Below are 24,278 nucleotides of genomic sequence, written 5' to 3'. Positions count from 1 at the left end.
GATCTGTTGGGGCGGTATGCAAATTGGAGTGGGTCTAAGATTTCTGGGATGATGGTGTTGATGTGAGCCATTGCCAGCCTTTCAAAGCACTTCATGGCTATAAACGTGAGTGCTACAGGTCAGTAGTCATTTAGGCAGGTTACCTTAGTGTTCTTGGGCACAGGGACTATGGTGGTCTGCTTAAAACATGTTGGTATTACAGACTCTGCCAGGGAGAGGTTGAAAATGTCAGTGAAGACACTTGCCAGTTGGTCAGCGCATGCTCACAGTACACATCCTAGTAATCCACATCCTAGTAATCCACCTGGCCCTGCAGCCTTGTCAATGTTAACCTGTTTAAAGGTCTTACTCACATCGGCTGCGGAGAGCATGATCGCACAGTCTTCCGGAACAGCTGGTGCCCTCATGCCTTTCAGTGTTATTTGCCTCGAAGCGATGCATAGAAGTAGTTTAGCTCATCTGGTAGGCTCGTGTCCCTGGGCAGCTTTCGGCTGTGCTTCCCTTTGTAGTCTGTAATGGTTTGCAAGCCCTGCCACATCAGAAGAGCGTCAGAGCCAGTGTAGTACCACTCGATCTTAGTCCTGTATTGAAGCTTTGCCTGTTTGATGGTTCGTCGGAGGGCACAGCGGGATTTCTTATAAGCTTCCGGGTTAGAGTCCCGCTCCTTGAAAGCGGCAGCCCTAGTCTTTAGCTCAGTGCGGATGCTGCCTGTAATCCATGGTTTCTGGTTGGGGTATATACATACAGTCACTGTGGGGACGACAATGCACTTATTGATGAAGCCAATGACTGATGTGGTGTACTCCTCAATGACACCGGAGGAATCCCGGAACATATTCCAGTCTGTGGTAGCAAAACAGTCATGTAGCTTAGCATCTGCTAAGCTTCCTGCTTTCATTTTGGCTTGTACACAGGAATCAGGAGGATAGAATTATGGTCAGATTTGCCAAAAGGAGGGCGTGGGAGAGCTTTGTATGTGTCTCTGTGTATGGAATATAGGTGGTCCAGAGTTCTTTTTCCCCTAGTTGCACTTTTAACATGCTGAAAGAAATTTGGTTAAACGGATTTCAGTTTCCCTGCATTAAAGTCCCTGGCTACTAGGGAGCGCCGCCTCTGGGTGAGCGGTTTCTTGTTTGCCTATGGCGGAATACAGCTCATTCAATGCTGTCTTAGTGACAGCCTCTGACTGTGGTGGTATGTAAACAGCTACAAAGAATACAGATGAAAACTCTCTCGGTAGGTAGTGTGGTCTACAGCTTTTCATGAGATACTCTGCCTCACGCGAGCAATAGCTCGAGACTTCCTTAGATATCGTGCACAAGCTGTTTACAAAAATACATATACCGCCGCCCCTTGTTTTACGAGACCCCAGTGCTATATCCTGCCGGTACATCGTATAACCAGCCAGCTGTATGTTGATATTGTCATCGTTCAGCCACGACTCCGTGAAGCATAAGATGTTAGTTTTTAATGTCCCATTGGTAATTTAATCTTCCGCGTAACTCAGCGATTTTATTCTCCTAAGATTGCACATATACTTGCAGAATGGAGGGAAATGGGGATTTATTCAATCGCCTACAAATTCTCCAAAGGCAGCCTGACCTTCGGCCCCTCATTCTCCGCCTCCTCTTCACGCAGATCACGGGGATTGGGCCTGTTACATTATATCCTTTGCGTCTGGCTCGTCAGAGTCATGAAAGGAAAAAAATTATTCTGCTAGTCCGTGGTGATTAATCGCAGTCCTGATGTCTAGAAGTTATTTTCGGTCATAAGAGACGGTAGAGGCAACATTATGTACAAAATAAGCAAAGAAATAAGTTGCAAATAAACAAACCAAAAAACACAATCGGCTGGGGGCACCATCTTACGATACCGATACCAATGTTGGCATTTTTAGCTAATATCGGCCGATTCCGATATGTTCACTGATTACTGATATTGTTTATCCCTAGTATGTACGGGAGGACCAAATCAGAGAGCGAGGTAGGAGCAAGCCCATGTAATGCTTTGTAGGTTAGCAGTAAAACCTTGAAATCAGCCTTAGCCTTAACAGGAAGCAGCATAGAGAGGCTAGCACTGGAGTAATATGATCACATTTTGGGGTTTTAGTCAAGATTCTAGCAGCCGTGTTCAGCACTAACTGAAGTTTATTTTGTGCTTTATCCGGGTAGTCGGAGAGGAGAGCATTGCAGTAGTCTAATCTAGAAGTGTCAAATGCACGGATCAGTTTTTCTGCATCATTTTTTGACAAAAAGTTACAGGTTTTTGCAATGTTACAAAGATGGAAAAAAGCTGTTCTTAAAATATTGTTGATATGTTCGTCAAAAGAGAGATCAGGGTCCAGAGTAACACCGAAATCCTTCATAGTTTTATTTGAGAAGACTGTACAACCATCAAGATTCATTGTCAGATCCCAACAGCAGATCTCTTTGTTTCTTGGGACCTAGAAGTAGCATCTCTGTTTTGTCCGAGTTTAAAAGTAAAACATTTGCCGCCATCCACTTCCTTATGTCTGAAACACACGCTTCAAGGGTAGGCAATTTTGGGGCTTCACCATGTTTCATCGAAATGTACAGCTGTGTGTCATCCGCATAGCGGTGAAAGTTAACTATATGTTTCCGAATGACATCACCAAGAGGTAGAATATATAGTTTAAACAATAGTGGTCCTAAACTGGAACCTTGAGGAACGCCAAAACGTACAATTGATTTGTCAGAGGACAAACCATCCACAGAGACAAACTGATATCTTTCCGACAGATAAGATCTAAACCAGGCAAGAACTTGTCTGTGTAGACCAATTTAGGGTTTATAATCTCTCCAAAAGAATGTGGTGATCGATGGTGTCAAAAGCAGCACTAAGATCTAGGAGCATGAGGACAGATGCAGAGCCTTGGTCTGACACCATTACAAGGTCATTTACCACCTTTGGTGCAGTCTCAGTGCTATGATGAGGTCTAAAACCAGACTGAAGCATTTCATATACATTATTTGTCTTCAGGAAGGCAGTGAGTTGCTGTGCAACAGCTTTTTCTAAAATGTGTGAGAGGAATGGGAGATTCGATATAGGCCGAAATGTTTTACATTTTCAGGGGTCAAAGTTTGGCATTTTTAAGAAAGGCTTTATTACTGCCACTTTTAGTGAATTTGGTACACATCCGGTGGATAGGGAGCCATTTATTAAGTTCAACATAGGAGGGCAAAGCACAGGAAGTAGCTCTTTCAGTAGTTTAGTTGGAATAGGGTCCAGTTTGCAGCTTGATGGTTTAGAGGCCATGACTATTTTCATGAATGTGTCGAGATACAGGATTAAAAAAAACTTGTGTCTCCGTTGATCCTAGTTCCTGGCAGTTCTGTGCAGACTCAGGACAGTCTGTAATTTGCTTTCTAATTATCATGATCTTTTCATTGAAGAAGTTGAATGAATGAATTCATCACTGCTGAAGTGAAAGCCATCCTCTCTTGTTGAATGCTGTTTTTTAGTTAGCTTTCCAACAGTATCAAAAATAAATGTAGGATTTTTCTTATTCTCCTCAATTAGGCTGGAAAAATAGGATGATCGAACAGCGGTGAGGGCTCTTCAATATTGCACGGTACTGTCTTTCCAAGCTAGTCGGGGCTAGGGTATTATCCTTATACCAGGGAACAAATTTCTTGTGACAAATGTTTTTGGTTTTTATGGGTGCGACTGCATCTAGGGTATTACACAAGGTTACATTTGGATCATCAGATTTTTGTACTCCGATGTCCTTGGATAGGTGGAGGTAGTTTGGAAGGGCATCTAGGAATCTTTGGGTTGTCTGAGAATTTATAGCACGGCTTTTGATGATCCTTGGTTGGGATCTGAGCAGATTATTTGTTGTGATTGCAAACGTAATAAGATGGTGGTCTGATAATCCAGGATTATGAGGAAAAACATTTAGATCCACAATATTTATTCCACCGGACAAAACTAGATCCATGGTATGACTGTGGCAATGAGTAGGTCCAGAGACATGTTGGACAAAACCCAGTGGGTCTGTGGACTTTTCCATGTCAATATTAAAGTCACCAAAAATTTGAATATTTTCTGCCATGACTACAAGGTCCGATAGGAATTCAGGGAAGTCAGAGAGGAACGCTGTATACGGCCCAGGAGGCCTGTAAACAGTAGCTATAAACAGTGATTGAGTAGGCTACATAGATTTCATGACTAGAAGCTCAAAATACAAAAACGCAGTCATTTATTTGTTTATTTTTTGTAATTTGAATTTTGCTGTTGTAAATGTTAGCAACACCTCCGCCTTTGCGGGATGCGTGGGGGATATGGTCACTAGTGTAACCAGGAGGAGAGGCCTCATTTAATACAGTAAATTCATCAGGCTTGAGCCATGTTTCAGTCAGGCCAATCACATCAAGATAATGATCAGTGATTAGTTCATTGACTATGACTGCCTTGGATGTGAGAGATCTAACATTATGTAACCCAATTTTGAGATGTGAAATATCACAATCTCTTTCAATAATGACAGGAATGGAGGAGGTCTTTATTCCAGTGAGATTTCTTCGGCGAACACCGCCATGTTTAGTTTTGCCCAACCTAAATTGAGGCACAGACACGATCTCATTGGGGATAGCTGAGCTGACTACACTGACTGTGCTAGTGGCAGACTCCACTAAGCTGGCAGGCTGGCTAACAGATTGCGGCCTGCACCCTATCTCATTGTGGAGCCCTATCTATGTTGATAGATAAGATGAGAGCACTTCTCCAGCTAGGATGGAGTCCGTCACGCCTCAGTAGGTGAGGCTTGGTCCTGTTTGTGGGTGAGTCCCAGAACGAGGGCCAATTATCTACAAATTCTATCTTTTGGGAGGGGCAGAAAACAGTTTTCAACCAGCAATTGAGTTGTGAGACTGCTGTAGAGCTCATCACTCCCCCTAACTGGGAGGGGGCCAGAGACAAGTACTTGATGCCGACACATCTTTCTAGCTATGTTGCGCTTGGTGACCTCTGACTGTTTCATCCTAACATCGTTGGTGCTGACGTGGATAACAATATCCCTATACTCTCTACAATAGCCTTAGCCAGCACCATCTTCAGAATAGTATTTTTTGTTGGTAGCACTGCCACCTGTGTATGATCGCTGGATAATTATTTTAAAGTCTAATATTGTGGGTAATGGAGCCGCCAAAGACTGAGGTTCTCAATATTTCAGAGCTAATGGTGGGACGGCTCAGACACCGTAACAGGTGGAGGAGAGACCTGAGAAGGCTTGGCCTCCGACTCCGACTCGCTGCTTAATGGGGAGAACCGGTTGAAAGTTTGTCGGCTGAATGAGCAACACTGGTTGAGCATGCCGAGAGCATTTCTTTCCAGAAGCCTAGAGAATAGGTTCCGGCTGCGGGGACTGTGTTCGGGGATTTTTACTACAATCTGAATTTACTGGTGGCACAGACGCTGTTTCATCCTTTCCTACACTTAAATTGCACTTGCCTAACGATTGCATATGAAGCTGTGCTTGCAACACGGCTACCTCACCATAAGGCGATAATTCTCCTGTATATTATGAGTACAGCGACTGCAATTAGATGGCATAGTGTTAATGTTACTACTTAGCTTTTTCTCCTAGTGGAGGTCCTGTAGAACCATGTCTAGATAAAGCGTCTGGGGTGAAAAAGTTTAATAAAAAAATTAGAGTGAGGAAAAAACGTAGGTAAATGTATTAAAAGTAAAAACCAAAAAGTTTGGCAGATAGCCAAGGAGCAACAAACAGCACAGTAGCACAGAGACAAGTCCAGAAGTTGAGGGGGGAACTAGACTGTAGCAGCAGGCGTCACCAACAATAAAAGTTAAAGAATAGGATTAAGCCAGTGGCTCAAATGGTACAATCCCAGCCGTAATTGGAACCAGAGCTAGTGTCGCCCCATGGGGATCCCTGTCATACTTCACCCTGGTCTGGTTGTCTGCATCAGGAAACGCCCTAGAGTAGGAGGCTATAGAGGACAGGGATATGGTTAAGAGCTGTGCTTTGAAGACTGAGACCCTGTTGGTTGGGCATGGGATGGGAACATCACGCAGTACAGGTGCAGGGTTTTTATTTCCACTTAGGCAGGCCATTGGGAGCTGTAACAGTAGGATGAGGGGGAGCAGCAAATCTGACTGAGGTCCTCTGTCTGTGGAGCGGATGCACCCCACCTGTATATCGCACAGCAGACAGACAGTAGCCTGGTTGCCAGAACAGTTTCTGCTTTAGCCAGACCTTTTTCATTCGTAAGTATAGTGGTACAATGCACACAAATCAGGGAACCAGGCAAGACTGAAAAGGTGCTGCTGGACAAAGCCTGTCGTTGTAGGATGAAGATGAAGTAAGATGCACCTGGGGAACAGGAAGCAGAGAACGCAAGAGGAAAGGACAGGGGCAGAGGGAAGAAATATACCTGTGTAACACACCCTGGGAGTCCTGTAGAGGGAGTGAAGTATAAGAGAGCAGAGGGAAGATAGAAAGCTGTACATGAACAAGGGATAAGAGAGGGGAGGAGCAGAGCGGAGATAGAGAACTGTGTGACCCACCCTGTTATGAGCAGCTAAGGGCCGGCCTGACGTGAACAGCCCCTGATAGCATTTCCTGCTCTGGGCTGCGGGGGCTGAGGAGGAGAGAGTGTTGGGGAGGGAGGGTGGTGGTCAGGGTCAACTGGATACTGGGGCTGCTGGTGTTGTGAGAAGTCAGGTGAGAAATTGGGGAGTGTGCCTCCTGAGGCTAAGGCTGAGGGTGGGGCAGCCTTTGAGAGTATGCTGAAGTTGGGTACTGACCAGAAGTCATAGATCAATTGAAATGTAATCTATGGCCCTGGGAGTGAATGCGGTGGCTGGGAAGAGTTGGGATTGGAATGCTAGATGGGTTATTGAGAGTGCCGTGTGCTGACTGGGTTCTGGAGGCCAGTCGGGGGGGACTGTGAGGAGTGTGCTGAGTGGAGGTCCAGGGGTACTGATAACAGAGGCTGGTTAGAGCGGGAAGAGAGTGCAGGGGAGAGAGAGATGGGACAGTGGCAGATGGAGGGGTCAACAGCACAGGAATTAAATCATCAACATGTATTGATCACATTTTTACTAACGCTGCAGATATTTGCTTTAAAGCAGTATCCAAATACATAGGATGTAGTGATCACAATATAATAGCCCTATCTAGGAAAACCAAAGTTCCAAAGGCTGGGCCTAATATAGTGTATTAGAGGTCAGACAAGTTTGAAAAATTGTATGGTTGAGTGGGATGAGGCAAAAGGAATGGCAATTAAGTCTGGCAGCCCAACTGATTGGCAAATGTACTGCAAATTAAGAAATCATGTGACTAAACTAAATAAAAATAAACTATGAAACAAAGATATATTATATAAAGAATGATAGTTAAAAGCTTTGGGGCACCTTAAATGAAATTTTGGGAAAAAAAGCCAACTCGGCTCCTTCATTCATTGAATCAGATGGCTCATTCATCACAAAGCCCACTGATATTGCCAACTACTTTAATGACTTCTTCATTAGCAAGATAAGCATACTTAGGGATGACATGCCAGCAACAAATGCTGACACTACACATCCAGGTATATCGGACCAAATTATGAAAGACAAGAATTATACTTTTGAATTCTGTAAAGTCAGTGTGGAAGAGGTGAATTTTTGTTGTTGTTGTCTATCAACAATGACAAGCCACCAGGGTCTGACAGTCTAGATGGAAAATTACTGAGGATAATAGTAGACGATATTGCCACTCCTATTTGCCACATCTTCAATTTAAGCCCACTAGAGAGCGTGTGCCCTCAGGCCTGGAGGGAAGCTAAAGTAATTCCGCTACCCAAGAATAGTAAAGCCCCCTTTACTGGCTCAAATAGCCGACCAATCAGCCTGTTACCAACCCTTAGTAAACTTCTGGGAAAAATTGTGTTTGACCAGATACAATGCTATTTTACAGTAAACAAATTGACAACAGAATTTCAGCACGCTTATAGGGAAGGACACTCAACAAGCACAGCACTTACACAAATGACTGATGATTGGCTGAGAGGAATGGATGATACAATGATTGTGGGGGCTGTCTTGTTAGACTTCAGTGCAGCTTTTGACATTATCGATCATAGTCTGCTGCTGGAAAAAAGTATGTGTTATGGCTTTACACCCCCTGCTATATTGTGGATAAAGACTTGTCTAACATAACACAGAGGGTGTTCTTTAATAGAAGCCTATCAAATATAATCCAGTTAGAGTCAGGAATCCCCAAGGGTAGCTGTTTAGGCCCCTTGCTTTTTTCAATCTTTACCAACGGCATGCCATTGATTTTGAGTAAAGCCAGTGTGTCTATGTATGTGGATGACTCAACACTATACACGTCAGCTACTACAGCAACTGAAATGACTGCAACGCTTAACAAGAGCTGCAGTTAGTTTCAGAGTGGGTAGCAAGGAATAAGTTAGCCCTAAATATTTATAAAACTAAAAGCATTGTATTTGGAACAAAACACTCACTAAACCCTAAACCTCAACTAAATCTTGTAATAAATAATGTAGAAATTGAGCAAGATGAGATGACTAAACTGATTGGAGTAACACTAGATTCTAAACTGTCATGGTCAAAACATATTGATGCAGTAGTAGCTAAGATGGGGAGAAGTCTGTCTATAATAAAGCGATGCTCTGCCTTCTTAACAACACTATCAACAAGGCAGGTCCTACAGGCCCTAGTTTTGTCGCACCTTGACTACTGTTCAGTCGCGTGGTCAGGTGCCACAAAAAAGGACTTAGGAAAATTGCAATTGGCTCAGAACAGGGCGGCACGGCTGGCCCTAGGATGTACACAGAGAGCTAATATTAATATTATGCATGTCATTCTCTCCTGGTTGAAGTGGAAGAGAGATTGACTTCATCACTACTTTTATTTATGAGAGGTATTGACATGTTGAATGCACCAAGCTGTCTGTCTAAACTACTGGCACACAGCTCTGACACCCATGCATACCCCATAAGACATGCCACAAGAGGTCTCTTCACAGTCCCCAAGTCCAGAACAGACTATGGGAGGCACACAGTGCTCCATAGAGCCATGATTACATGGAACTCTATTCCACATCATGTAACCGACGCAAGCAGTAAAATTTGATTTCAAAAACATATTAAAAAACATCTTATGGAACAGTGGGGATTGTGAAGCAACACAAACATTGGCACATACACATGCATACACACACACATACGATAACCTACTCACTACACATACACATGGATTTAGTAATGTAGATATGTGGTAGTGGTGGAGTAGGGGCCTGAGGGCACACAGTGTGTTGTTAAATCTGTGAATGTATTGTAATGTTTTAAATTGAATAAACTGCCTTAATTTTGTTGGACCCCAGGAAGAGTAGCTTTGACAGCAGCTAATGGGGATCCATAATAAATACAAAATACAAGTGTGGACATGCATTGGGAGAAGGGGCAGTAGGATTCTTTCAGAACTTTGATTGTTTTTCCTCATCATGAGGAGTATTGATTTGGTAGCACCAGTGTGCCTAGAAAAATATTCACCCAGATATTACATAGAATGGCAAAATACTATGTATGTCGTTGGGAGTTAGCAAAGTTGTTGTTTCTTGTCAGGTGCGCAGGCTGTTGTTACATTTGTATTCTACCATTAATTCAGTGATGCACATCATGAGCAAAGTCGATACATTGTATCATTTCACCTCACCTGTGAGATTGAAGAGGAATTCAACAAAACTTGGAGGAAAGTGGAATCTGGTTAAATTGCTTCGTTATTGTTAACATCGGGTTACAGATGGAAAGATGAAGGAGGCTTTTATATTATTTGAAAATGGCCTCCTATGGGTTCAGGCTCGGAACAATCACAATGGGAATACAAAACAAAACATGGTGTGATTGGTCACATTTTGGCAACTTATTTACCGATCACATTATTGTGATTGGTCCCGGTGTTGTGATAAATGGTTTCTCTGAACTGACAACTTCTACGGTTGTGGCTAGATGGAGTACAGCTACAGACAGAAGTGACTTTACCTAGCAGGTTTAGGAGAGCTAACACGGCAAGTTAGGAGAACTAACGCGGCAGATTAGGATAATTAATGCAGCAGGTTAGGAGAATTAGGTTAAGGTTAGGGTTAAGGCGTCTTCATACATAGGTTTGGTTTGCGCCTAGCAGAACTTGGCTAGGCGAAACAACCGTCTGTGCTCGTATACTCCCTAAACACATTTACTTGAAAAAAAATAGTTATTTGTCCTTCTTTAGCCACTGTAGCAACAACATAGCCCGAAACACTTCCTTAAAATAGTCTGAAGTAATCTAAAATAAATCAATAAATCGGTCATTAATTTTGGCATTTTTGACAAGGAGTTCTCTCGTTAAATGACAAAAAAAATACTTTGGCTACCAAACTTGGACTTGCATAAAGAAAAATTGTGTGCACGTGTAACGGATGTGAAATGGCTGGCTAGTTAGCGGGTACGCGCTACTAGCGTTTCAATCAGTTATGTCACTTGCTCTGAAACCTAGAAGTAGTGTTGCCCCTTGCTCTGCAAGGGCCGCGGCTTTTGTGGAGCGATGGGTAACGACGCTTCGTGGGTGTCAGTTGTTGATGTGTGTAGAGGGTCCCTGGTTTGAAAACCTAGATGATTACTTTGAGGATTACTTTTAAATTCAGAAAAATATGTTTGCGGGAAAAAAATCTTTGACACTTCTCTGTTTTCTCAATGACATTAAAATCAGCATTGTAAAAAGGCGCATGTTTAAACTTGTTCTGCCTTAGCGAGTCTGACCACAAGTCAGAGACCACTATAATGACACACCAAATGTGTTTGATGGATCGTGGGAAAAGAGCAAGAATGTGTTTTGTATGTCTTCCAATGGTGCGACTACTGTCGGCATCCAAAGATTATCCAATTTGAATAAAAGCTTGGAGGTAAGGATGACAGCAGTGGTGTAGTCTACGGCGATACGGATATAACTTATTATTGATATCACCATAGCGCATTGATGTGAATCACACTGCTGCTCTCTCATTTAGCTATTTGCGCCATAAGGATTGTGGTTGTTGTGGATGGCTGTTCACAAATCTAAATGTGTATTTGAACCCAATAATGGTTGAATTCAAGAAGTTTAAGCTGCCAATCAATCATTGTTTTTGACACCAGTGGACAGCCAGTGAAAAATGCAAAAGCTACATAGTGCAGATCCCAGACTATGGAATAAAAGTAAGGCTTTTATTGCTCAATCTAATTAATGCTGATACATTTTTGTTCCATAGGCCTAATGGACACATGCTTAAACTCGTAAACTTTTGATAGACTTAAAGGGGTAATCTGTAGTTGCTACATCCATTTTGTGACTTATCTTTACATTAATATATATAGTTTATATAATTTAATCGTATTATTATATGTAGTACAAAGCGATGACTTAGAAGAAGCCTACATAACCAACCCATAAAGTAAAATGTAACGTCCATATATGGCCAGCTATGTAAACTTTAACATTGATTTATCCTGCAATAGATATCCTGCTCAATTGGTAACATACATTTTTGTCTTCTTCTAATGCCTCTTAAGGGGAAAGTAATCTAAAAGTAACTGAACATAATCAGATTACATTACTGAGTTTGGGTAATCCAAAAGTTACATTACTGATTACAATTTTGGACAGGTAACTGTAATGGATTACATTTAGAAAGTAACCTACCCAACCCTGAGCTCGGGCAAGTCTGATTAGGATTCGCTGTACCACAGCCTCTTGATACACTACATGGCCAGTAGTATGTGGATTCGGCTATTTCAGCCACACCAGTTGCTGACAGGTTTATAAAATCGAGCACACAGCCATGCAATCTCCATAGACAAACATTGGCAGTAGAATGGCCTGTACTGAAGAGCTCAGTGGCTTTCAACGTGCCCCCTTTCCAACAAGACCAACTCCATATTACTGCCCATGATTCTGGAATGAGATGTTCGACGAGCAGGTGTCCAAATACTTTTGGCCATGTAGTGTACCATTAAAAAAAACGCCACGTTGTACCTTTACGTTGCAGAAAACTGCTCGTCTCTAGCCTAAACCGTTCAAAAGTTAGGACTCATGTTACGAGGCAATTTATTTTCTTTGAGTTGAGTTGAGTTTGAGTTTATTTTTACAGGGACAGTGCACATTAATCAACGTTTCAATAAAAGTGCCGGTTTTAGCCAGCCGGCTAATTTTCAACCGCAGGCCCTGGGCAGGTTATTAAAAACAATTACAATATAGACAATAGCAACATAGAACAAGACATAGCAACATAGGACAAGCACGACGTAGCATACAGACAGAGCAACATAGAACAAAAAGCAGCAAGACATTTCCATCCTGGATTTGCGGTTCACATTTTATAAATTCATAAACCATATGTCACGGCACCTGATGTTCTGTTGATACAATTCCACCCTTGCCTCGGGATCATGACTGTCTATGTCTCCCAGGGACCTGGGAACCACGCTGTCCCATCTGCAGGTGCTGTGGATGTCTCGCTGCAACCTGGCAGACCTGGATGGGATTCCCTCCTTCTCCTCTCTCAAGGTAGAGTTGGTACTAGAAAACTTTTGTAGTGGACCATCATGAACTAGAGGATAGACTTGTTCCACCTGCCTAATCCACCTGGCTTCTACCCACTTTGCTCACCTGTGAAAATCTCACAATTCAACAAAAGTTTAAGTTTTATGCATTTGACTATGTGCAAATAACAGTTGAGCGACACTAAACCTGAGCCTGTGTTGGTATGTCCTCTCCCTACGCTAGGAGCTGTATGTGGCCTACAACAGTGTGTCGGACCTGAGTCAGGTGAGCATGCTGGAGAATCTACAGCTGTTGGACCTGGAAGGGAATGATGTGAATGACCTGGTGCAGGTGCAGTACCTGGGCCTCTGCTCCCAGCTCCGCACACTTACCCTGGAGGGAAACCCCGTCTGTATGTGCCCCCACCCCAACGCCACACAGGTACCTATATACACACACTCCTACTGTATCTTCTTACCCTAACCCTCACCACAAGTCCATAATCGTGTATATTATTGAATTCATTACCGAATCCTCATAGATACTCAAGTTGTGTATGTGTGTGTATGGGGGGCTGTGAGCCATGCTCTCTCTGATGGGCCCAGATGATATTGGCCAAAATGCAGTGAGTCTGGCTGTGATCCCAGGCTGCTTTAAAGCATGAAACATACCAAGAATCTCACTGCCAATAGCTACTTATCACAGTGGGAAGCCGTTCCTTCTCTTGCTAGAACAAAAGTTGTACCTGCGTGCAACCCGGTAGCAACGAATATACCAATGCGCGTCAGTGGCCAACAACTTGACATTTAGCCAATCTGTGAGCACAAATGGTAATTTTCTCCATATGTCCACGGATGAGCTTAGCCACACTTTATATGCAATGCAGGCTATGGGATGGTAGCTAGATACAGTGCATTCGGAAGTATTCAGACCCCTTTACTTTTTTCACATCATGTTACATTACAACCTTATTCTAAAATTGACTAAATCGTTTGTTCCCCCACATCAATCTACACACAATACCCCATAATGACAAAGCAAAAACAGGTTTTTCAACATTTTTGCGAATGTATATAAAAAAATGGAAATATCATATGTACATAAATATTCAGACTCTTTATTCAGTACTTTGTTGAAGCACCTTTGGCAGCGATTACAGCCTCGAGTCTTCTTGGGTATGACTCTACAAGCTTGGCACACCTGTATTTGGAGAGTTCTCCCGTTCTTCTCTGCAGATCCTCTCAAGCTCTGTCAGGTTGGATAGAGAGTGTCACTGCACAGCTATTTTCAGGTCTCTCCAGAGATGTTCGATCGGGTTCAAGTCCGGGCTCTGGCTGGGCCACTCAAGAACATTCAAAGACTTGTCCCGAAGCCACTCCTGCGTTGTCTTGGCTGTGTGCTTAGGGTCGTTGTCCTGTTGGAAGGTGAACCTTCGCCCCAGTCTGAGGTCCCGTGTGCTCTGGAGCAGGTTTTCATCAAGGATCTCTCTGTACTTTGCTCCGTTCATCTTTCCCTTGATCCTGACTAGTCTCCTAGTCGATGCCACTGAAAAACATCCCCGCAGCATGAAGCTGCCACCACCATGCTTCACCGTAGGGATGGTGCCAGGTTTCCTCCAGACGTGATGCTTGGCATTCAGGCCAAAGAGTTCAATCTTGGTTTTATCAGAACAGAGAATCTTGTTTCTCGTGGTCTGAGAATCTTTTAGATGCCTTTTGGCAAACTCCAAGCGAGCTGTCATGTGCCTTTTACTGAGGAGTGGCTTCCGTCTGGCAACTCTACCATAAAGGCTTAATTGGTGGAGTGCTGCAGAGACGGTTCTCCCATCTCCACAGAGGAACTCTGAAGCTCTGTCAGAGTGACCATTGTGTTCTTGGTTACCTCCCTGACCAAGGCCCTTCTTCCCCAATTGCTCAGTTGGCTGGGCGGCCAGCTCTAGAAAGAGTCTTGATGGTTACAAACTACTTCCATTTAAGAATGATGGAGGCCACTGTGTTCTTGGGGACCTTCAATGCTGCAGACATGTTTTGCTACCCTTCCCCAGATCTGTGCCTCGACACAATCCTGTCTCGGAGCTCTACGGACAATTCCTTCGACCTCATGGGTTTGTTTTTGCGCTGACATGCACTGTCAACTGTGAGACCTTATATAGACAGGTGTGTGCCTTTCCAAATCATGTCCAATCAATAAAATGTACCACAGGTGGACTCGAATCAAGTTGTAGAAACACCTCAAAGATGATCAATGGAAACAGGATGCACCTGAGCTCAATTTCGAGTCTCATAGCAAAGGGTCTGAATACTTATGTAAATAAAGTATTTCAGTTTATTTTTTATTTTTTATACATTTGACACATTTTTTTAATGCTAAAATTCTTAACCTTTTTTCACTTTGTCATGATGGGGTATTCTGTGTAAATTGATGAGGGGAATTTATTTTATTTTATCCATTTTAGAATAAGGCTGTAGAATAAGGGCTCTGAATACTTTCCGAATGCACTGTAAGTGCACAGACGCAATGCACACAACACAAAATACTTCCGCCAAGCTAGCTAACCACTATAGCTAGTATTGACATAATAATTCAATCACAACGGGTTAGATAGTTTCCTTAAAACAGAAGCCTGTGTTAGTGCAGTGTCCTTAGATAGCTAGCTCTGTTTTGCTCGCTAGCGAATATGCTAACCTTAGCTAGCTAGCTAAACATTTTGGCTATGGGCTGGCAATGGCAGTATGGGATTATGAATGAAATTGTTCCTTCGTCTTCTTGCTAGGTAGTTAACTAGCTGTGGCCATCTGACTAGTATCATCAAGGGCTTTCTACAAAATAGCAACAATAGTGGAGAAAGCTTGGAATCTAGATCATGTGCAATATGCACAGATATGCATTGCCAAACAACGCTACTGCCACCTTCTGGTTTGTAGTATTTTAACAAGGCTGAGTGGCTGACAACTTTCAAGGTCTTTGCTGTGTGTAAACAAAAGAGATTGCCGACACTCTGTTCAGAGGTGCTAAGTACTATCGGCAAGAAAATGTTTGACCAACCTACCGGTGTGTCTGTCCCTGTCTGTCTATCTGTCTGTCTGCATCAGGCAGAATGGAGTGGGACTGGAGAGCAGGGAACAGGGAAGTGGTGTTCAAAGCAAAACAAACACCAAAACAGGCCTAGGGAGCCTATGCACCTGGGGATTCTTATCCTACACTGTATTTCATTTAGGCTCAACTTTGTTTTGCTTGTGTAAGTAGGGATGGTACCAGCTGTGGTAAAGTGGTGATGGTTAGTATAAACCTTGCTCAACTGGGCAGGGTGGAGTATATACTGTAGGAAGGTTTTAGCATATATGTTTTGAGTGATGGGATTGAGCCCATATTAAAGTGGTTTATTAAGGTTTTACTATCGCACAATGACACGATGAAGTGGTATGACTGGACGATGCTTCCTGCCCATATCATTCCATGTTTTAGTCTAGTTCCTGTGCCACATATTATCTTGTTTACCAATTGTGGGTTTTTAGGAGAGCCCAGGAGCTTGGCCTGTGAGGCGATGTGCCCCAGTGCTTTGTAGGGTTTTTGGGACAGAGTGAATGTGTTTATTTTCACCTACCCAGCCAGCAGCAGGACTTAGGAAACTGGGGCAGTGAGGGAGGGAAGGCTGATCTGAATATGCATTAGGCCTGGTCCAAGCACTGAGAGAGGGGTCCTTGGGTTTCTCTCTCTCTCTCCCCCCTTCTCTAACCCCCTCTTCCCCCATCTCGTTCCCTCTCTCTGTGGGTTTGATCTCTCAGCAGCAGCAGCAGCAGCATAGTGCTCTTACTGGTCTCTCTCTCCTCTTTCTTCTCTGAGCTCTCTCTCAGTGCTTATAAATGATCAAAGCACAGTACAAAGTGCAGATTATTGCCTTTATAAGTACTCTGTTATCGGCCCACTCAGAACCATGTTCTTTGTCTTCTCCTTTGAACAGAAGTTACACATTCATTGTGCCTAAAAAGCTCTATGTTATGTATTGTTATGCTGTGTTATGGTATGGTATACTGGTGTTAAGTGTTGTGTATTTGGCATTGAAAGGCTAACTTTGAAAGGTTGGACTTACCTTGGCCTTTATCAACCTTTCAAATCACAACTAAAGGTACAACCTTGAACCCTTTTATGCAGTCCTATTACTGTATCATCTATCATTCTTTATCACAGTCGTCCAGGGGTGGGCCCAGTTTTATCAAACCTAGCCTAATTCAACTTCTCATCTGCTCATATGAAACATGATTCGTTGAATGAGGTGTGGGCTGGGCTCTCTTCCAGATACAACCACCCCCCCCCCTTTCTTTTGTGGATGCTGTCTTCTCCTTTTCCCAGGAGGAGGAGGAGGGGTACTGCTACCGGTCATCGGTGAGGGAGCTGGTCCCACAGCTGCGTTACCTAGACGATATGCATGCCAGGGAGGAGGCGGGGTCTCGCTGCAGCATCTCAATGGGGGAAGACTGGGCCCTGCTCAGAGAGTCTTTTAAAGACTGCAGCTCTACAGTGACAGCAGAGGGTGTGTGTGTGCGGGTCTGTGCATCTGTGTGTGTGTGGATCTATGTGCTTGCATCTGCTTGTGTGCATATCTGTCTGTGTGTGTACAGTGCATTTGTATTCAGTATTCAGACCCCTTGACTTTTTCCACATTTTGTTACGTTACAGCCTTATTCTAAAATAGAGTAAATTATATTTTCCCCTCATCAATCTACATAGAATACCCCATAATGAGAAAGCGAAAACAGGTTTTTAGAAAGGTTTGCAAATTTATTGAAAAATAAAAAACAGATTTTTTTTATTTACATAGTATTCAGACCCTTTGCTATAAGACTCAAAATTGAGCTCAGGTACATCCTGTTTCCATTGATCATCGTTGAGATTTTTCTACAACTAGATTGGAGTCCACATGTGGTAAATGAAATTGATTGGACACGATTTGGAAAGGAACACCTGTCTATATAAGGTTCCACAGTTGACAGTGCATGTCAGAGCAAAAACAAAGCCATGAGATCGAAGGAATTGTCCGTAGAGCTCCGAGACAGGATCGTGTCGAGGCACAGATCTGGGGAAGGGTACTAAAACATTTCTGCAGCGTTGAAGGTCTCCAAGAACACAGTGGCCTCCATCATTCTTAAATGGAAGAAGTTTGGAACCACCAAGACTCTTCTATCACGGAACCCAAACCGGCTGCGCGCGTGCGCTATCATGCATAAATGTATTTTGTCCCCCTACACCAAACGCGATCACGACACGCAGCTTAAAATATCAAAACAAACTCTGAACCAATGACATTAATTTGGGGACAGGTCGAAAAGCATTAAACATGTATGGCAATTTAACTAGTTAGCTTGCACTTGCTAGCTAATTTGTGCTATTTAGCTAGCTTGCTGTTGCTAGCTAATTTGTCCTGGGATATAAACATTGAGTTGTTATTTTACCTGAACTGCACAAGGTCCTCTACTCCGACAAATTAATCCACACATAAAACGGTCAACCAAATCGTTTCTCGTCATCTCTCCTCCTTCCAGGCTTTTTCATCATTGAACTTATATGGTGATCACATCTAAACTTTCATAGTATTACCACGACTACAGGCAAAACAGTTCATCTTTCAATCACCCACGTGGGTATAACCAATGAGGAGATGTTACGTGGGTACCTGCTTCTATAAACCAATGATGAGCAGGGAGAGGCAGGACTTTCAGCGCGATCTGCGTCAGAAATAGAAAGGAGTTCTATTTTAGCCCTTGGTAACGCAGACTCTCGTTGGCGCGTGCGAGTAGTGTGGGTGCAATAATTGAATAACATGGATTTCTAAATTTATTTTGCGACGCCTGCGCACGCGACGTGTCCGGTCTGGTCAGCATGTTAGAGCTGGCCGCCCGGTCAACTGAGCAATTGGGGGAGAAGAGCCTTGGTCAGGGAGGTGACCAAGAACCCGATGGTCACTCTGACAGAGCTCCAGAGTTCCTCTGTGGAGATGGGAGAACCTTGCAGAAGGACAACCATCTCTGCAGCACTCCACCAATCGGGCTTTTATGGTAGAGTGGCCAGACGGAAGCCACTCCTCAATAAAAGGCACGTGACAGCCCGCTTGGAGTTTGAGCTAAAGGACTCTCAGACTATGAGAAACAAGGTTCTCTGTTGAATGACCTGTTTAGCCTGAATTGACCACGTCTGGAGGAAACCTGGCACCATCCCTGGCACCATCCCACCGTAGGGATGGTGCCAGGTTTCCTCCAGACGTGGTCAATTCAGGCTAAACAGGTCATTCAACAGAGAACCTTGTTGCATGGTGGTGGCAGCATCATGCTGTGGGGATGTTTTTCAGCGTTAGGGACTAGGAGACTAGTCAGGATCAAAGGAAAGATGAACGGGGCAAAGTACAGAACGGACCTCAGACTGGGGCGAAGTTCCACCTTCCAACAGGACAACAACCCTAAACACACAGCCAAGACAACGTAGGAGTGGCTTCGGGACAAGTCTGTGAATGTCCTTGAGTGGCCCAGCCAGAGTCCGGACTTGAACCCGATCGAACATTTCTGGAGAGACCTGAAAATAGCTGTGCAGCGACACTCCCCATCCAACCTGACAGAGCTTGAGAGGATGTGCAGAGAAGAATGGGAGAAACTCCCCAAATACAGGTGTGCCAAGCTTGTCGCGTCATACCCAAGAAGACTCGAGGCTGTAATCACTGCCAAAGGTGCATCAACAAAGTACTGATTAAATGGTCTGAATACTTATGTAAATGTGATATTTCCGTTTTTTTTAAATATACATTTGTTGCAAACATTTCAAATAAAAACGTTTTTGCTTTTGCTTATGGGGTATTGTGTGTAGATTGATGAGGGAAAAAAACAATTGTAACATAACAAAATGTGGAAAAAGCCAAGGGGTCTGAATACTTTCCAAATGCACTGTATCTGAACATCAAAGACAGTAGATCCACCAGGCCAGTTCTACTACTCTGGGTTTTGATATGCAATATTTTCCCTCTACCCTGTCTGGCCATAGAGAAGAGAGCAGTCAGTGTGTGTGCCTACTCCAGACCCAGCTCTGGCCAGCGCCTAGCTAGCAGCCTCTCCAGTTCCCGTCCCTCCAGCCGACCGGTCACTGCCAGGCCCCTCTCAGCAGCCGGCTCCAGACCCCTGTCTGGGTCACGACCCTTATCAGCGGCTGGGTACAGAGCCCTCTCCCCTCCCGGGTCCAGATCTGGTTCTACTGATGCAGATCCAGTCTCTGTGGACCCAGACGCTAGCATTCTGACACACGGTGAGACACTGTATTGGTGTCCTTGGCACTGAAAGCCCTACCATCTCCACATATAAAGCTTCAGTTTACGTCCTTGAATAGGTCCATATAATGAATCAGGCTTATTGTTTTGTATCCTTTTCACCTGTATAATTATTCAACACTGCCACCATGAGGACATCTTGTAACAGTGTCTGAAGATTCATTATATATTTTTAAATCAGAGATCTTTGATTTTCCAACCCCAGAGTTCAGGCATACTATGCCTTATACCTTTAGCAATTTTTCTAAATTCCTATATTGTGACAATCCCATCCCTGATTAGCTATCCTCCATAGTAATGAAATGGTTTTGTTTCTCTCCAGGTGCAGGGAAGGTCTTGTTCTGTGGGAGCCCTGTCCAGGCCCTCAGAGCCAGGCGACAGAAGATGAGGGTTTGTTGACCCATCATTAGCATGAAGCTAATTAACTGCAGCGTCTCAATCCTTATTTGACAAACTTGAGTCCTCTCTGGCACATTGACCACAGCAGAGATTTGACACAGTTTTCCAGCGTCAGGGGAAAGTGGCCCAGAGTGAAGGGGAGTAGTTATGTGTTGGGGAAAGGGGATATGTAGTCAGTTGCACAACTGAATGCATTCAACCGAAATTTGTCTTCCGCATTTAATCCAACCCCTCTGAATCAAGAGAGGTGCGGGGGGCTGCCTTAATCGACGTCCGCGTCACCCGAGGAGCAGTTGTTGTTGGAGTCAACTACCTTGTGTCATGGAATATTTTAATCAAGTGAGAGAGACTTCTTCAAACAATTATATTTATTCAATATCGATTAATTATTGCAATAATGAGGCTGGTTGACCCAAAATCCCTTGAGTGTTGGACCGAGTAACCTAACCCTTACACAAATGCAGAGTTCTTTATATAGCTGACTTTATATAGCTGACACTAAGAATGCTTATTCATGGTTGGTCCTCCCCCCACCCCAGTGAGGGATTGTTCTACTCCTAAGCTAGCTCTAGTAAAACACATTCTTGTCTATGTAATGCAGTCTTTAACTCGTTTGTCAGCTCAAGCCATCTCTGGTGACCATACGCCCAGATTAGCTACATGGAACTAGAGTGAAGACCATAAAAACACAGCATTAGCATTAATTGTTAACCATTAATATCAAATAAATTAAGTAAATACGTACTTGATCAAGGCTGGAACGGCAGATTTCGAACATGCTGTCTTTAACCGCTAGGCTACCTGCGGTTACCCCTCTTTGTGACAGGCCATTATGACTGGGTGACGTGACATCTCCCCCTGTCTCTCTAATGTGATGTCAGGATGAACAGAAGGAGATAATTATCAGAGAGAGGAGGGGAGGGTGATAGAGGGATGCAGCTGTTGCCCCGGTGACATGACAGATGGAGCACTGCCAATGCCAGGCGATCTGTCACCTTGTCATCTCTATAGACCTGCCATCCGTCACTCACTCTCAAACTGCTGTCACACTCTTCTCTCTCTTGAGCTGTCATTCTCTCTCTTTAATCTTTATCCCTAATTTCTCTTTCAGATCTTCTCTGTATTTTGTCTCCCTTTGTATCATTTTTCTATCTCTCCATCCCTCTTACTATTCCTGTCCCTCTATCCCTCTATTAGTCTCTAACTCCCTCCGTCTCTCTATCCCTCTTCTATCGCAAAACTCATTCATCTTTCTCTCTTACTGAGGGGATTTTATTAAGCTAGCCAGGGTTGACCCGGGCTATGGCCCGTCACGTGATCGGGCGAAGCCGGTGAGGGAGGCGCGCCCTGCGGAAATCGAACAGTTATCTCTGTCATTTGGTCAACAAGGTAGCATCCCACTGGGTACAGACGTCTGTTCAACATCTAGTTTTGATTTATATTTGGTTGAGTTGTCAACTAACATGAATTCAAGGTCAAATCAACAAAATAATTCACTATGTCATTGGATTTCGGTTAAAAGTTCTCTGAAAAAAAGACAAAATTACGTTGATGACTTTTTGCAAATCCAATCAGTTTTCCATGTTGATTCAACGTCAACACATTGTATTTTTTTGGTTAAATGATGTGGAAACAACGTTTATTCAACCAGGTTTAGCCCAGAAAAGTACAGCATAAAATATCTGTTAGAATTTTCTCACTAGTTTTCATTGGGAATGCAGATAATACATTTTCATGAAAAGCAATAACTTTTGAATGTGAAAACAAAGAATGCTACTGATTACTCCACGTGCTTAAACTACGTCAATTTTGTTTTGAGCCGACTTTGCTGCCGGCCATAACGGGCACCTGGCTCATGCACGGTTCAAAAATGAATGCAATCACTTTTCAACCGGTGCAATGTCCGCCTACCTAGGCGCCCGGGCCAGCTTAATCAAATTCCCTTACTGCCTCCTTATGCAGAATGCAGCCCCCTCCCCTGTGTCCACTCCTAGCACCCCGCCCCTCCATGATCCGGAGAACACCTATGACCTTGAGGAGCAAGAAGGATGCCAGCGCAGTGATGTGTTCTCTGAGCTCAGGGCCTGGAGGGAACAGCATAACAAGTACTGACCACCTAATCCACCTACTCACTCACTCACTCACTTACTTACTGTCTGTGTGAGAGATTACTGAACCGATTTTTCACTTTCTATTGCTTTGTGTTCCAGACGTCTATTAGCCATGGAGAGGGATGGGCCTCAGATACTGACCATCCTGAATGGTGATGAAGAGGAGGATGATGAAGATGATGAAAGTATCAGCATTTTCAGTGGCAAGGAGGAAGAAGAGGAGGGAAAAAAAGAGAGCGCTGGTTTGAGTCACTGGTTAAACATTGACTCAACAGACTCATCTTCCCAGTCCCCCTCTCCAGGCGAGTCTCTCTCATCTCTGGTTAAGAAGGCCATCAAACATGCCAAACCTACTCAGTATAGGAAATATAAAACCAAGAAATCCAAATCTAAATCCAGGGATTTAAACACAGAATAACTTGAGATCACACTACCACAACACAGTCTGAAATGTTGTCTAATAAACTATGTATAATTTATAGATGTGTTTCAGAGAGAAGCCAAATCCCCTGAAGTGGCCCGGCTCTCCCTGTCCCCTGACTGCACTCTGTCGCCCTCTCCCCCTCAAAGTGCCACATCAGCCCCTGGTAGCCGGAGGCTGTCAATGCTGCGAGCACACAGACTGAGGCTCAGTGGTGGGGTGGCTGTGGCTGCTGTAAGGCCCGCTGAATACCATACAGACTCAGAGACGATCACAGGAGTCCCCATCTTGGAGAACCAGGGGCTCCAGGAGGCTGTGAGGCCCAAAGTCCCTCTGCTGCCCAAGGCTACTTACCACATGCCCCACAGGCCAGCCTCCAGCCCACTGGTCAGAAGGCTCAGGTCACCAACAGGTGGAGCTTCTGTGCATTCTGTCAACGGGCTTCAACCAATCGTCTTGAGCAGACCACCAGGGAGGCCGGCCATTATGCGTCCTCACGCGACCAAGGCAGCACTGCAGAAAACGCCACAGCGCCTCACACTCCATCCCAGCAGGGGGAACTCTCACTTAGACTAAGCCACACACTGTGTGGGATTGTTTCCTGAGAGGGGAACACTCAAAACAGGAGCTGAGGCAGAGATGGAACGGAGGCAAAGATAGAGATTGTCCTCCAGGTCCCCGCTCTTCTGAGCTGAGCTATCTTGTGATGTGAAGACTTCCTAAGAGTGCAGTGACAAGTCTCCCTCTATGTTATGTTTAGGAAAATAGGACGCTGGGGGCTGGATTACATCCAACTGTCACCTGGAGAATGCAACATAAAAGCTGTTGAATCCAAGTGTGAACTTGCTATCTCAGTGTTGTGACTTCCTCTGATGGACAGTTAGAGAATCCCCTGCATCCCTCTGCTCTCTCAGCTCAGCACAGCACAGTACTTACAATGACTCTGATACTGAGCTCACATTGGCTTTACTAAGGACAACAGCTCTATTTGAAAAGGTTTATAGTTTGGTCGAAGATATATTTCTTGGAATGGCCTTTAAATTGAATTAGTATGCTTTTCACAATGCTGAATTGTTGTGGGACTTAAGTGTGTTTCACATGTCTCATTCATGTCTTATATCTGTGTTTTTCAGTTTGAATTACATTTTGTACTGTTTTTATTCACTCAAATACTACCTTATCCACACCTTAAATAAAAACATAGTTTGATCAACTAATCTTTCCTTTAATGGAACAATTTGATATTGACTAGCTTAGTAAGATCAAATGTCTTAGTTGTTAAATCACATCTCTAGAGTTTGAATCTATCCAGGTTTGTTAAGATATAAAGAAAGCGTGTATAGTCCAATCAAGGATTATTCTGCAATGGAAGAAATGTATCATCTTTCACTTCACTTTCCCCAACTTTGTGGTGGTGTGGCAATATTATGCCACTTGGGGACGCCATATAACACTCACTACTGCCCCTACCGTCTTGTCAACACTGCCTCCATGA

At 43.8% G+C, this 24,278-nt stretch overlaps 1 protein-coding gene across 2 annotated transcripts in view; it reads left to right on the top strand.

Annotated features, from left to right (window-relative positions):
* lrrc56 (leucine rich repeat containing 56) overlaps positions 1-23,996 on the top strand; it is a 56,696-nt gene extending 32,700 nt beyond the window's left edge. For both annotated transcript variants that reach the window (XM_055933606.1, XM_055933607.1), the window contains exons 5-12: positions 12,474-12,570; positions 12,790-12,987; positions 16,897-17,077; positions 19,573-19,830; positions 20,175-20,242; positions 22,214-22,356; positions 22,462-22,664; positions 22,845-23,996. In XM_055933606.1, the coding sequence (XP_055789581.1) occupies positions 12,474-12,570; positions 12,790-12,987; positions 16,897-17,077; positions 19,573-19,830; positions 20,175-20,242; positions 22,214-22,356; positions 22,462-22,664; positions 22,845-23,359 (1,663 nt within the window). In that variant the 3' untranslated portion in view covers positions 23,360-23,996. The remainder of the gene's footprint in view (positions 1-12,473; positions 12,571-12,789; positions 12,988-16,896; positions 17,078-19,572; positions 19,831-20,174; positions 20,243-22,213; positions 22,357-22,461; positions 22,665-22,844) is intronic.
* Positions 23,997-24,278: the final 282 nt, after the last annotated feature.

Source organism: Salvelinus fontinalis, chromosome 9 (genome assembly GCF_029448725.1).
Source record: "Salvelinus fontinalis isolate EN_2023a chromosome 9, ASM2944872v1, whole genome shotgun sequence".
Taxonomy (NCBI): domain Eukaryota; kingdom Metazoa; phylum Chordata; class Actinopteri; order Salmoniformes; family Salmonidae; genus Salvelinus; species Salvelinus fontinalis.
The sequence above is the reverse complement of the archived record's forward strand: the minus strand, read 5'-3'. Positions and strand labels throughout refer to the sequence as shown.